General features: G+C 41.4%; 1 protein-coding gene across 1 annotated transcript in view; it reads right to left on the bottom strand.

Annotated features, from left to right (window-relative positions):
- FRMD4A (FERM domain containing 4A) overlaps positions 1 to 15,755 on the bottom strand; it is a 332,058-nt gene extending 316,303 nt beyond the window's left edge. The window contains exon 1 of the mRNA XM_064592040.1: positions 15,552 to 15,755. Coding sequence (XP_064448110.1) covers positions 15,552 to 15,617 — 66 coding nt within the window. The 5' untranslated portion in view covers positions 15,618 to 15,755. The remainder of the gene's footprint in view (positions 1 to 15,551) is intronic.

Below are 15,755 nucleotides of genomic sequence, written 5' to 3'. Positions count from 1 at the left end.
GGGACACTGGTCACTGCAGCCTCTTGTCCAGACTGTGCCTGGACTACCGGCCTCCAGCGTTCATCCCAACTGTGGCCCAGTTCCTGAAATGACCATTCGTGAGTCTCATCCTTTTGGCCCCCCGAAGTTCCCCGTGTATGCGTATCTTACCTCAGACTTGTAATCACTGGTACTAGGTAAACTCGTCTACACAGCTTTATTTTGTTCACTTGCCAGAATCCGGAGAGAAGGGATAAAGGGGCAGAGAGGTTTGGGCCAGGTTTTTGGGGTGGGAGGAAGGAGGTAACAGGTCACACAGTGGGTACAGTGGGGTGCCATAATGAAGCTCCTGGCCCGAGGGCAGCCTGAGGCCACTGTGGCGGTGGGGGGTGGAGGGCAGGGGCAAAGGGCAGTGAGCTGAGCAGTGTTGGGAAAGTGAGTTGAAGCGCCCTTCTGGAAAATAAGGACAGAAGCATTTCAAGAAACGGTACCCTTGTCTTCTTTCATTCTCTCTCTGGTAAAAGGTGAAAGACCGCTTACATTAAGGACACAGATACAAAGCTGACAGTGTAAATGCCTCTTCTAATGTCCATCTCAAGCCATTATTTGTTGTAAATTTAGCAGCATGTTCAAAGGGGACTCTCTCGGTTTCATGGGTCTGACGACCACAGGTGCCAACCATTCCCTCCTTCTCTGTGTCTTCTCGAAGCATGCAAAGGAAAGTCTGAGACCAGATTTGAGGTCCATGTTGACCTGGTTCTGCAGGCTGTCAGCAAAGGAATCAGAAGAACGAGGAGGGCGGGAGCCTGCTGCCCCCTCACCTCAGGCCCAGCGAGGGGCTCCGAGAAGGAACCTATTGGGAGGGGTAGGGCGAGTTTTTTAGGGGATAGGGCCTGGCTGAGCATGGGTGGCAGCCAAGAGAGGAGAAGAATGGTGTAGGGGAAGTAACTTCCATCCCATCATCTTGGGTCAGCTACGAGTGCCTAAGAGAGCTGATCTTGGTCCGTCTCAGGTGCTCAGTGTGGTGTATGAAGGGCTATGGAACTCCAGGAGAAAGGGGCTGGGGCTGTGGGGCAAGAAGGGATCTTAAATGACTAAGTAGAAGAAAAGACATCACTTGTGCCAGGGAACTGTGGTGGGAAGGGGACAGGGTGTTCAAAGAACCCACAAGGCACTCCACTCCACAAGGACCTAAACATTAGGTTTAGACATCCATCAGCCCCACAGAGAGAGCCCAGACGTGCTAGAGGCAGCTCAGGGAGCAGGGCCCATGGGGAGGGACATGGAGGAGGAAGCCAGGAGCCACATGCCAGCCTTTCCCACAGCAGCCCTGAGCTGAGGGAGGGAAGACGAGCTTTAAATGAAGTTTGGGGTATATACTCCTTGTCTTATAAAACAGGTGGGAGGATAAACAGGATGAGCTTGAACCAAAGACACACATGAAGAACTCCTCAGCGATTTGGAACATTCCCGGAGTAGGGGTGAGGGGAGTTGGGAAGGGAAGCTCTGTCTTTCTTTAAAAGCCCCATCACCCTTCCCATTAGCTTCTAACTCAGCTAACCTGGGTCATTCATGTCACCTTTTATTAGAGTAAGCTCTGACTGAGGTTATGCAAACATAAATGCTGCCTGCATCCATAATTTTATATTTGAAAAGTGGCTGGAATTTAGGCCAAACACGAAACCCAATATCCCCAAGAGCAGGAGGAAGATAAGCAACACAGTTATCACCAGACCTCACATGCCCAAGGCCTGTGAGATTATTCACAGTCCCCCCGGGGCAGGAAAGTTGAGGGTTCTCTTGGTTTTAACACAGGTTTGCATTGACGAAGTGCATTGTTGACATCGTCCATCTTTGGACAGATTTTTCTCCTCTTAGGGCATTTGAAAGAAACTGTAGGTATAATTACAGCTAGGGTGGGTAGGCAGATAAAATTTTCCTTCCTTTCCCTGCTTTTCCGTTCATTCTTCCTTCCTTCCTTTTCCTTCCTTCCTTCCTTCCTTCCTTCCTTCCTTCCTTCCTTCCTTCCTTCCTTCCTTCCTTCCTTTCTCCCTTCCTCTCTCAATCTTCCCTTGTCTACTTGGTCTACATTCTGGGCTTTATTTAATAGTTCTCTTCCATGACCAGCCAGACAAAGAAAATAAAAGAAGATTGATTTGAATTGTTCAGTTTGACTCCTAATTGTTGTTGCTGGTAGAGGTCTGGTGGGCTGGGATGAGTCTGCTACTTGCTTCTGATATTACATTGTCTGTGCTCTTCTTGTATTCCATACCAAGCTCTACGCAATTGGCCTTGCCCTTGTCTAAACCAATTTTTAAAATATCCTTTTATTGCTTACACTGCATGATTCATTCAACAGTTACTTTCTTGAGTGTCTAACAGAATAATGGCAACCCCCTTACATGGCACAGTCTATTGCAGGCCCTATTCTAAAGGCTTTTAGATATATTGATTCTTTAATTTTCATAACACCTCACCAAGAAGGTACTTTCCTTTTCCCTAGAGGAAGATGGAGACACTGAGGCACAGAGAAATGGAGTAACTTGCCCAGGGTCACACTGCAAGAGGTTTTGGGGTCCATTAACTGCTAGATAACTACTATGTATCGGGTGCTGGGCCAGGAATTGAGGATACAAGGGAGCTTCTGCTTTTTGGAAGAGTTTGCTTTTGTTCCTCACACTTAGTTCCCCCTGTGATGAGGTATCTGTAGAGAAGTAGAACAACCTTTTACCTGATTTACACCTGGAAGTTTACTGAACAGCTACCCAACAGGATGAAATGAAATTTGTCAAAGTTCTTTGTAAATGGGACACACATACACACACACACTTTCCACTCTCACTTCTGCACACTGTTTTCCTGTTGCCTCAACATAATAGCCGTCGTGGATCTCACCATTCACCTCTCTGCCTCTTCATACATATTCCCCTATGACATCCATGTTTTATCCTTCTGCATTCCTTAAAGGTCGTGCAAATTAGCTACATACATTGGGTGGTAAAGAGGCTTCTTCTTGGACCTTTGAGAACACCCTATTCAGTAGTTTCATTGGAGTGACTAGGAGTAGAGAATTAATTAGCCCAGAATAAGACCCCCATCCCCATCAACTCAACAATACACATCCCATCACAAAGGAAACAAGACTACATTCTTCCGAGGTAGGGAAAAAAATACAGCATTTGCTGCATAGAAACCTCACGTGCTAATTGGGCATCCCAGAATCTCATTCAATCTTTCTGGCAATGATCATGCTGTAGAGAATGTCAAGTGGAAAATATTAATGGCCTGTGTGGAGGATTAGTCCATATTGTCTTAGCATCCCTTGCTTCACAGACATCAAATTCCAGGTCATCGGCATGCTGGCAGGATTATTCAACTATCCACCCAGAGAAGGAGAGGCAGGGAGACATCCTGCTTGCAAGTGGCAGACAGATTCTATTCCAACATATGAAAGTCCTTCACATCTGCCCTGGATATGATTTGCCCCCATCAGAGCTCCACTTGCCCTTCCCAGCATGAGGCTAAAACAGGCAATCAACGGCTGCAGCCTGGGATAATGGCTATTCTGCATGGTGGTAATGGATTATTGCATGTGCTATTAGAAGTGATGTCATGTCCAGGTTCTGAGGAATCGATAAGATTGCCAGGATGCCTGTGTGATTAATCAGGTAATAAGCTGACCCGTTTGGGGCTGGCTGTGTAGATTGGCTTTCGAGACCATTTTGCAAAGCTCTTTTTCATGGGCTATCCATCCATGCGGATGGATTTTGATAACTAGCATTGATTTGCCATTTTTATGAAGTGCAGTTTGCACAGGGTAAACTGTGTAATTGCACCCAGAATGGCAAAATAAATAATGTTCTTATCTATGGTATCGATTACCCAGGATTAGCTGAATATATATAGTACACCTCCAAACAGAGTCAATGGATGTTGACTTTTGATTTTTACTAGGCTCAGCTCTCAAATTTCAGGTGTCTTAGATAAGCACTGGGTGGCTAATGATCGACTTTTAAATCTGCTTCTAATTTCCAAGCTTCCTTTTTCCAGGAGGAGAAGTTTAATGTAATTTCCTTCAATAGGAGAATGGTTGTCTTGGTTCAAATAATCCCTCTGGTGCTGCAAAGGAGGATGGCTTTCTTTGGGGCATCAGATTGCTTTCCATACTGTGCCCAGGACCATGTCATTCCTAAGGGCAAGTGCCCATTTGCCCAGGAGTCTCTGGGATAAGCCACATGACTTGTATTTTCCCAAGGTGAGGAAGGAAAATACTTGATCTGATAAAAAGATAGGTACTGGGAAATCTCACATCATGAGAATAGGGTTTATCTTGAGTATGCCCTAGAAGGCTGCCAATATCCCAGTAATCAAAATGAGAAAGGGTTACCCAGTAACAAGGCAAAATATGTACAATGGACACCTGCTGAGATGTAAATGAAGATGCCCGGGGGGATGCTCACTGCTACTATCTGCATGGGGTACTCCACTCCATTTGTTTTTTAATTTTTTAATTTTTTAAATTTTATCATGTTTTGTTAGTCACCATACAATACATCATAAGTTTTTGATGTAGTGATCCACGATTCATTGTTTTCGTATAACACCCAGTGCTCCATGCAGTACATGCCCTCCTTAATACCCATCACTGGGCTAACCCACCCCCCACCTCTCTCCCCCCTAAAACCCTCATTTTGTTTCTCAGAGTCCATAGTCTCTCATGGTTCGTCTCCCCCTCCGATTTCCCCTCTTCACTTTTCCCTTCCTACTCCATTTGAATTTTAAACTTTGATAGCACGAATGCAGATAATAGACTTGTTGAGAAAATTAAGTGAGGCAGTAGAATCACATATGTGGGAACAAAAGCGGTAAGAAATGCCATCAGAGCCAGGTTCTGACATACATCCTATAGAACAATATATTTTAGACCTCATTCTGTGAGCAACAGGGAGTCATTACAAGTAACTTTTTGCAAGGAAGTGATACCCATCTAACTTGAATTTTTTGAGCTTGAGTGGAAAAGGCTGAGTGGTAGAATGGAGAGCCCAGATATATCTGAAGCCAGGAGAGAGGTTGCAAAGTTACTGCAAATGTCCAAATGAGTGGCGATTAAGCCCAGAACTAGGACAGTGGTGACAGGCTGAATATAAGATGTTTGGGAAAAATAAATGGTAGAGGGACGTATATATATGGTGATCCTCTATCATGAGTGAGTAGAGGAAGGATGGTCCTATTAGCTAAGTACCCAAGAGAAGGGGCAGGTTTGGGGAGATGATAATGAGTAGCTCTGGACATACAGAGCTCCTGGTGCCCAAACATTTTGACCTGTAACATAAGAGGGGAGTAAAGCCTGGAAATGCAGCTTTGGATTTCAACATCAGACAAGGAACCACTAGTCAAGTTATTAATTAAGTGTAAGGGAAGACATTCAAGAACACAAACGTTGACTTCTCATGCACCTTGTCTCAGGAGTTTACTGGAAGAGAGTCTCCAGTAAAAGAAAGTTAAACCTACAAAGAAGGGATTTGAATTCTAAGAAAAAGAGAATAAATCCCAGGAGAGCTGAAAAGGAAGTTCTTGGAATAATGAAGAGGGGAGCCCCAAGGACCCAGTCATGCAAGGGACTCAGAGAGGAGCTAGCCCAGGTGGTACAGGAACTTGGAGAGGCCCAGGAAGGAGGGTGTCTCAAAAAAAGAAAAAAAATGTATGGAGTGAGTATCTAATGAGTATGCCAAATTGAAAGGAGATACAAAGCTCTATTAAAGTTCTCAAAGAAAAATGATTGATAGGTATACAGAATATCAAGCCCCCAATGAAACCAGGCAACTAGTACCACCTAGAAAAACCTAAAGTTGTAAAATCCAGGGTATGTAATCATAATATACACTGTTTCCCCACTGTAAACAATGGATTGGTAGTCATAATAAGATTGAATTTTGATTTAAACTGTGATATTGATATATTGGTAAAGATCGAGGGAAAGAGATACATGGGTATTTTTAGGGATGTGGAGCAAGGATTTAAGTAAGTCAAAACCTCATCTTTCAAGGGATGTCCCTGGGGAGAAGACTCAGAGATTGGGAGAAAGGGTTGGAAGCCTGGTATTTTTCCTTATTAGTCTTTATAGTACTCTTCAACTTTAAAATGTTACGAACATTGCCATGCACATGTATTATTTTGCTAAAAATGAGTTGAATTGTAAACAGAGGAGCAATGTTCCAGGCAATGCACGCAGATGAGGGCTGGGAGCAGTGTGTGGCATTCAAGGGTCACTGATGGCATTGAGAAAGTGCGCACAGAGGGCTGACAACAGAAGCCAGGCTGCAGGACAGAGAGCTAGAGCCGCCTGGCCTTGTTCTGAATGGACAGATTTGAGTCTACATCCTGGGTTATTGAATCTGACAAGTAATGTTTCAGGAGCCCTGCTTGATCTCCTCCGTTTTCCTTTCCTTCAGTGTATGTTTCAGGGCTCCTAGTCTATGGATCTGCTGTTGAAATGGCTGCTGAAAGAGAAGCCTCCACGCTGTACCTGGAAAGGAAGAACCTTAAATCCTTTGAAACTAGTTGAGGACACACGGGCAAAAGGAAGCAGGCCAAATATGTCACCAAGGGCATTGCGGACAATTCTGGAGATAGTTCTGAAGAGTCATCTGTGCACTCTGACTGGGCCTTCTCTGCACTTTACTTTGGTGTGATGTTGTGTGTGTTTGCATGAATACACTCCTGCACACGCACATGTGTTATTTCCTCTAGTATTGCAGCAGCTACAGGAGCCCCAGAGTGGTGACAACTAATTATGAAACACCAGGTCTGATATGTCCCTCTTATCGAATCTTGCAGAAGCCTTGCATTCCCACAAAATCCCCCAGTGGCCCTTTGTAATCCTGGAAAGGAAGTGCCAATCTGCAAACAGCTGTTCTTGAGATAGTGGGATGACATCCTAATGAGCATGCCATGAGCAACAGAGGAAACCCAAGGCTAATGGGACTGTGAGGCAAATATTTTTTCTAGACAATTAGACTCACATGAGAAAGCCTATATTCCCTAGCAAGGCTGAGAGGAGAGTCACTGACCTAATAGATGTCAAGTCCCCAAGCCCTGTGGGATGTGGGACACTTTCTCCGGCTCTCTCCCGGGCGATGGCTCTGGCAAGGCAGTCCAAAGTCACCTTGCTCAGAGGCTCCACTAGGGAAACCCAGCTGGAGAGCAGAAGAAGCCAAGTACAGGCCTGTCCCCAGGGCTCCATGCCCCTGTTGGCTGCAGAGCTCAGGACCAGGTAGCTCCTGCATTTTGGGAGCAGGCAGGGAGAACGGCCACAGATTGATGAAGTCGAGGCCAGGAGTAAATGTTTTTGCCTCCACAGAACCAAAACTCCTGCTAATTCCAGAGAGAAGTTTGAGTGTGAGTAGGGAGAGAGAACTTAGGGGTAGAGAAACAGAAAATGACTTATTGCAGTTCAGGGTTTGAAACAGATGCCTTTTCTAGGGGAAGGCAAAGGAAAATGAAGACTAACTCATGACTACCTCCTTTGCATCAGGCATGGCCCTCGGCACTTGCACTAAATTACCTCTTTTAGATCTTCACTATGATCCTGTAAGCTGGGTAGCATTAGCTACACTTTATTGATAAGGAAATCAAAGCTCAGAAAGATTAAATGCTTGCCAAAAGTCAACGCGAGTAGGACACGGTGCTGAGCTGGGATTGAGACTTGGTGCTGAGCTGCTCATGTGATTCTAAAGCTCATTTCCAATATTTTTTAGGGATGTGTACAGAACATTCTGTCCTTAACAAGGCCTGCCCTCAGGAGAAACTATTTTATGAAAGCCTAAACAATGGGGAAGGGAAGCCTTTCTGGGGAGCCTCCCTGGGGAAGTGAAATACTCAACTCTAGCTGGCTCTAGTTTTCCATGTGGCGGAGGGGAAATGCCTGATTCCAGCCCATCCACCCATCCTGTCTCACCTAAGGGAAAAAAGCACCCTGAGAAACTCTGGTGTAGTTCACACCCCAAGGCCACAGGCTCACTAAAAGACTGAGAGAACTAGCATAGGACCATACAATGCCTCTCCTCCTCCCATACCTTACCACCACATTACTAAAGGCCTATTTCCCACAGTTCCTTTCACACAGTACATCATGTCCACTTTGAAATTAACAAGACATACTAGGAGGCAAAAAACACAGTCCAAAGAGACTGAACAAGCATCAGAAAGAATGAGATACAGCAGGAAAGTTGGATTTATTAGACTAGGAACTAAAAAATTAACTAAGATTTATATCCTAAGGGCTTTAATGGAAAAAGTTGACAATATGGAAGAAAAGATAGATGGATAATGTAAACAGAGAGATGGAAATTCTAAGGATCAAAAAGAAATTCTAGAGATCAAGAACTGTAAGAGAAGAGAGTGATTTGATAGGTTTATTAGTAGACTGGACACAGACGAAAAAAGAATCTCTGAGCTTGATGACATGCCAAAAGAAACTTCTAAAATTGAAAAGTAAAGGAAAAAAAAAGGACTGAAAAAAAACCAGAATAGAATGCCCAAGAAATGCAAGACAACTATAAGATGTATAACATATGCATAATGGGAAACATATGCATAGTGGGAATAGAAGGAGAAGTAAGAAAGGAACAGGAGCAATATTTGAAGAAATAATGACTGGAAATTTCCCCAAATTTAATGTCAAGCACAAAACCACAGATCCAGAGAGCTCAGAGAACACCAAACCAGATAAATGCCCCTCCCAAAACAAAAACAATCCACAAAAGCCCCAAATAGAAAAACCCTCCAAAGTACTTCTAGGCATATCATAGTCAAACTTCAGAAGATGGAAGATAAAGAAAAAGTTTTGAAAGAAACCAGAGGAAAAAAACTTCTTACCTATTATAAAGCAAAGGTAAGAATTATATTCAACTTTCCCTCAGAAACCATGAAAGCAAGTAGAAGGTGGAGTGAAATATTTAAAGTGTTGAGAGAAAAAAAGTCCACCAACCTAGGATTCTGTACCCTGGGAAATTATCCTTCAAAGTTGAAGGAAAAACAAAGATTTTCTCAGATAAACAAAAATTGAGGAAATTTGTTGCCAGGAGAACTGCCATGTGAGAAACGTTAAAACAAGTTCAGCAGAGAGAAGAAAAATTATATAGATTAGAAATTTGGATCTATGTAAAGAAAGGAAGAGCATCAGAGAATGAATAAATGATAGTAAAATAAAATTTTACTCATTCTTTTTTTTGTTGTTGTTAATTTATTTTTTTATTATGTTATGTTAATCACCATACATCATTAGTTTTTGATGTAGCAGTCCATGATTCATTGTTTGTGTATAACACCCAGTGCTCCATTCAGTGTGTGCCCTCTTTAATACCCATCGCCAGGCTAACCCATCCCCCCACCCGCCTCCCCTCTAGAACCCTTAGTTTGTTTCTCAGAGTCCATAGTCTCTCACAGTTCGTCTCAAAATTAGGAACAGAGAACAAGGAAAACAAATAGAACATGGTAACAAATATAGGAAATGTTAATCTAACAGTATCAATGATCACTTTAAATGTCAATGGTCTAAATACATAATTAAAAGACAGATTGTCAGAGTGGATCAAAACACAGGACCCAACTATAGGTTTGGGTCTATAAGAAATCCACAGACACATATAGATGGAAAGCAAAGAGATGGAGAAAGATATACTATGCTAACACTAATCGAAAGAAAGTGGGAGTAGCTATATTAATTTCAGAATCAGCAGACTTCAAGTAAAACAATCAGGAATAAAGGGAGTACTTGATAATGATAAATGGGTCAATTCTCCAAGAAGACATAACGATTCTTAACATATATGCCCCTAATAACAGGGTGTGAAAATATGTGAAGCAAAAACTGATAGAGCTGCAAGAAGGAAAAGATAAATCCACTATTATAGTTGGACATGTCAATACCCCCGTATCAGAAATGGACAGATATAGTAGGCATAAATTTAGTTAAGCACATAGTTGAACTCAACAACACCATCAATCAACTGGATATGATGGACGTCTATAGACTATTCACCCAACAACAGCAGAATACACATTCTTCTGAAGCTCACATGGACCATTCACCAAGATAAACCATTTTCTGGGACATAAAACACACCTTAACAAATGTAAAAGATTAAAAATCATACAGCGTCTTCTCCCAGACCACAGTGGAATTAAACTAGAAATCAATAACAAAAAAGATAGTTAGATAATACTTGGATGTTAAACACCATAGTTCTAGATTAACACATAGATCAAAAAAAAAAATCTAAAGAGAAATTAAACATTTTTTGAACTAAATGAAACTGAAAACACAACTTATCAAAATCTGTGGAGTGCAGTGAAAGAAGTGCCTCATGGGAAATTTACAGCATTGAATGCATAACTTAGAAGAGAAAACAAGAAAGATCTAAAAATCAGTAATATAATAGCTTCCCATTAAGGAAAGTAGAAAAAAGAAGAGCAAATTAAATCTAAAGTAAGCAGAAGAAAAAAAAAAACTTAGAGCAAAAATCAATGAAATTAAAAATAGGAGATCAATAGAGAAAATCAATAAAACCAAAAGCTGATTCTTTGAAAGGATCAATAAAAGCAATAAGTGCTTAGCCAGGATAAGTTAAAAAAGAGAGAAGACACAAATTACTAACATCAGAAGTGAAAGAGGAGACATCCTTTGGACATTAAAAGGATAACAAAAGAACACTATGAACAACTCTGTGCCCACAAATTTGATAACCTAGATGAAATGGATTCATTCCTTGAAAGACAATCTGCCAAAACTCACACAAGAAGAAACAAATCAATAACTGATAACCTTACAAAACAGAAAGCACTAGGCCCAGATAGGTACACTGATAAATTCTGTCAAACATTTATGGAAGAAATTATACCAATCTTCTATAATATTTTCCAGAAGATAGAAGCAAATACTTTCTAATTAATTTTATGAGGCCAGCATTGCTCTAATATCAAAACTAGGAAAACACATTACTAGAAAACTACAGACTGATATATGTCATGAACACAGAGGCAAAAATTCTCAAAAAAATATTAGCAAATTGAGTAAAATAATGCATAAAAAAATTATATACCATGATCAAGTAGGATTTATCCCAGGTATACAAGGCTGCTTCAACATTAAAAAATTAAATAATGTAACAAAAATGCAATGAATAAAATGCTAAAGAAGAAAAATCACATAATCATATCAATTGATTTGCATCACATCAAAAATGCTAAAAAAGAAAGATCACATAATCATATCAATAGATGCAGAGAACTATTTGACAAAATCCAACACTTGTTCATGACAAAAGCTTTCAATAAAGTAGGAATAGAGGGGAACTTTCCCAACTTGAGAAAAAATATCCTCAAAAGCGTTCAGCTAACACCACACTCAATGGTGAAAAACTTGAAGTTTTCCCACTAAGATAAGGAGCAAGGGAATGTCTTTCTCACCATTGCTTATCAATATCCTATTGGAAGTCCTAGCTAGTGCAATAAGACAAGAAGAAGAAATAAAATATATGCAGATTGGGAAAGAATATATATAAAACTGTCTTTGTTCCCAGATGACATGATTATTCATGTAGGAAATCTGAAAGAATTGACAAAAATACTCCTGGAACTAATAAGTGATTATAGAAAGGTTACAGAATACAAGGTTAATATACAAAACTCAACTGCTTTCATATATACTGGCAATGAACAAGTAGAACTGGAAATTAAAATATGTTACCATTTACATTAGCACTCCCTAAAGTGAAACATTTACGTATAGTTCTAACAAAATATGTACAAAATCTATGTGAGGAAAATGAGAAAACTTTGATGAAAGAAACCAAAGAAGAACTAAATAATTAGAGAAATATTCCATGTCCCTGGATAGGAAGACGTGATATTGTCTAAATGTCAGGTTTTCCCAAATTGATCTATAGATTAACACAATCTCAATCAAAATCCCAGCAAGTTATTTTGGGGATATCAACAAACTGATACTGAAGTTTATATGGAAAGGCAAAAGATCCAGATTAATTGATTTAATATTGATGGGAAAAAAGCCAGAGAGCTGACACCAGCCAACTTCAAGACTTACTATAAAGCTACTTCAAGTAAGACAGTATGGTATTTGTGCAAGAGCAGACAAATAGATCACTGAAACAGAATAGAGAGCCCAGAAATAGATCTACATAAATATAGTCCAGTGATTTTTGGCAAAGGAGCAAGGGAAGTACAACAGAGCAAAGGCAGTCTTTTCAACAAATGGTGCTGGAACAACTGAATATTCACGTGCAAAAAAAAAAAAAAAAGAATCTAGACACAGACTTTATACCCTTTACAAATATTAACTAAGAATGGATTGCAGACTTAAGTGTAAAACCAAAACTATAAAACTCCTAGAAGATAGCATAGGAGAAAATCCAGGTGACCTTAGATATGGTGATACCTTTTTAGATATAACACCAAGGCAAGATCCATGAAAGAATAATTGATAAGCTGGGCTTCATTGAAATGAAAAAACTCCTCTGCAAAAAACTTCCAAGTGAATGAGAAGAGCCATAGACTGGGAGAAAATACTTGTAAAAGATGTATCTGACAAATGGCTGATAGCCCAGATATACAAAGAACGCTTAAAACTCAACAATAAGGAAATAAACAACCAGATTAAAAAGTGGACAAAAGACCTTAACAGACACCTCACCAAAGAAGAGATACAGATAGAAAGTAAGCATATGAGAAGATGTTGAACATCATATTATCATTAAGGAATTACAAATTAAGACAATAATGAGATACCACTACACACCTATTAGAATGGCCCAATTCCAAAACACTGACAACACCAATCCATGTTGGCAAGGTTGTGGAGCAACAGGAGTTCTTGTTCACTGCTGGTGGGAACGCAAAATGGCACAACTACTTTGGAAGATAGTTTGGTGGTACCTTGCAAAACTAACCATTTACCACACAATCCAGCAGTTGAGCTCCTTGGTATTTAGCTCAAAGGTATGGAAACCTATGTCTACACAAAAACCTGCACACAGATGTTTATAGCCGAATTGCTAAAACTTGCAAGCAACCCAGATATTTTCAGTAGGTTAATGAATAAATAAACTTTGGCACATCCAAACAACAGTCTATTATTAAGCGCTAAGAAGAAATGAGCTATCAAGCCATGAAAAGACACGGAGGAAACATACATGCATATCATTAAATGAAAGAAACCATTCTGAAAAGACTACATATTATATGAGTCTAATTATATGGTATTCTGGAAAAGACAAAATAGTAAAGGCGACAGTAAAAATATTAGTGGTTGTCAGACATTAGGGAAGAGGAGTGATCAATAGGTAGAGCACAGGGGATTTTAAGGGCAGTGAAACTATCTTACATTATTCTACAATGGTGGATACATGCCATTATATGTCAGTCACCCACAGTCAACCCTTAGAGTGTATAACACCAAGAGTGAACCCTAATGTAAATTACTGACTTTGAGTGATAATGATGTGTCAGTATAGTCTCAGTAATTACAATAAATGTATCATTCTACTGTGGGATGTTCATGGTGGGAGAGGTGAGTGTGTGGGAACAGGAGTATATAGGAAATCTCTGTCCTCTCTACTCAATTTTGCTAAAAAAATATTTTTTAGTAATTAATAGAGTGTAGGGCGCCTGGGTGGCTCAGTTGGTTAAGCAACTGCCTTTGGCTCAGGTCATGATCCTGGAGTCCCTGGAGCGAGTCCCACATCGGGCTCCCTGCTCGGCAGGGAGTCTGCTTCTCCCTCTGACCCTCTCATGCTCTATCTCATTCTCTGTCTCAAATAAATAAATAAAATCTTAAAAAAAAAAAGTAATTAATAGAGTGTAAAGAGGTTGATCTGGAGATGATAATCTAGGATGAACTGGAGGAGAAATAGTGGATACAGGAGAATAATTAGATGGTTAGTCCAAGTGAGGGGTAGTAAGGACCTAAACTGAGGCCATGAAATTATGGGTTGTATTTACAGAAAAGGAGGGAGTATGTGACTGCACTCTCCTCCAGGAGAGAATGTATCTGGGAGTTCCCAAACAAGATAATAGTGGTGGGAGTATTAGAAAATAGTGTGTGTGGGGGGGGGGGGGGCAGTTAAGGAGAGAAGGGGACTACATTAACAACTTTGTGGTATTTCAATAAAACAACTTCCTAATTAATTTTCCCCTGACGTGACCAAGCTCACACCAACCCCTTGGTAAGCCACAGACTGCCCCCACATAAGACCCTACAGCCACCCACCACCAGCCACCACCATAGCGGACCGTGGTGGTTGGGCAGAGGGTATCAGCTGTCAAAGAAACTTCCCATCCTGCTGCTCAATCTCTATTTATACTTCAGAAAATAGCGATGCTGTCCATGAATCTCCCATCACTGGAAATCCAGGTCGCTCTCCCTTCTTGACGCATAACTTCCTGACCCTCCAGTCAGAATGAATGTGAGGTACTGGGGATCCCGGTATCCAGCCTGGAAAGGGCGATTCCATCTGGGAATCCTGCCAGTGTAATGTTGCTTCAATTAGACGACAGATTATAAATTAATAAAGAAAAAAAAAAAGCCCCAGACTCTAACGTCTGCCAAAACACACCATTCCCTGTAAGGTTCCTGAAAGGGACTTAGTGATGTATAGAGAAAAAGCTAACCCCCCGCAGCCTTTTCCAGATTCAAGACGCAGACTGGCTGGTCCTCAAAATGTACCACCACCGCCTTTCCCGGGGGAGCGCCAGTGTTGTTCTTGGAAAGAGAGCACCTTTCTTTCAGCTATATTACCGCCGGCATGCTTCACACAGTCTGTAGCTCCCTAAACCCCCATCAGTAATACAAAACAGACCTATCACCAACAGAAAACCCTGAGAAAAGAGTAAGAACGACTGTGGTTGGTTTGGGGCAGAAACGATGTTTAGGTTGCTATGGATGCCGGGGGTTTTCAAAGATTGTGTTTCCAGAAAGTATCCTTATCAGCTGCCCCTTCTTTAAAAAACAGTCACTCAAACAGCCTTATCCCATAAAATCCGTTCCTGAGAAAGCCATGGTGACCTAATCCCTAGGAAAGTGGCCAGGATCCAGGGGCTGGTGCTCTGCACAGAGTGATGTGCTCTCTCTACCCTTACCCTCAGCATTCCCCGTGGGAAAAATACAGTATGTTGAGCCCTTTGTTTTCTGGAATGATCACTTCACTTCACCAACAGATCCGAGTCTCCCAGGGAATACCTACTGAAGCTGCTTTTGTCTCTTTGGGCAAATGTGTTCTATTTCTTCATCCCATTCATTCAGACTCCTGAACATTACTTGTTCTCAGAAGCCATTTCCCTGCTAGGTCATCTGTACAGACCATTCCGCACCACTCAGGCATTTAGCGATTTTATAGTCTTGCCCCCCCAAGGCACATAAGCATACATAAAGCCACTGTGTGAGCACTGGACCATCGTAGAATAGAATCCTTGTCGGGAATGGGGACAGAGTCTTGAAGACTCTGGGGGTGCAGAAGGGGATCTGTTGTGCAGAATAAGGGAAAGCCTTTACTTACAAACACATCCATGAGGAGATGTTCCAGTGTCACTTCAAAGTCTTCCAGTTTGGCAGCTAAGGTCATAACGAACGCTCCGATGTGCAATGAGGCCCCGCTGACGGCCCACGCCCGCGAGCTCCTCAGCTCAGAGAACACGGCAGGTGTCAGATGGAACCACAGGTAGGAATGGCGCTAGCGGGACGTGGACTAGAACATCACAGA

This window comes from Mirounga angustirostris, unplaced genomic scaffold (genome assembly GCF_029215605.1).
Source record: "Mirounga angustirostris isolate CCGP_5_RB_7025 unplaced genomic scaffold, mMirAng1.0.hap1 SCAF_5, whole genome shotgun sequence".
Classification (NCBI taxonomy): domain Eukaryota; kingdom Metazoa; phylum Chordata; class Mammalia; order Carnivora; family Phocidae; genus Mirounga; species Mirounga angustirostris.
This window is presented reverse-complemented; position numbering and strand designations above follow the sequence as displayed.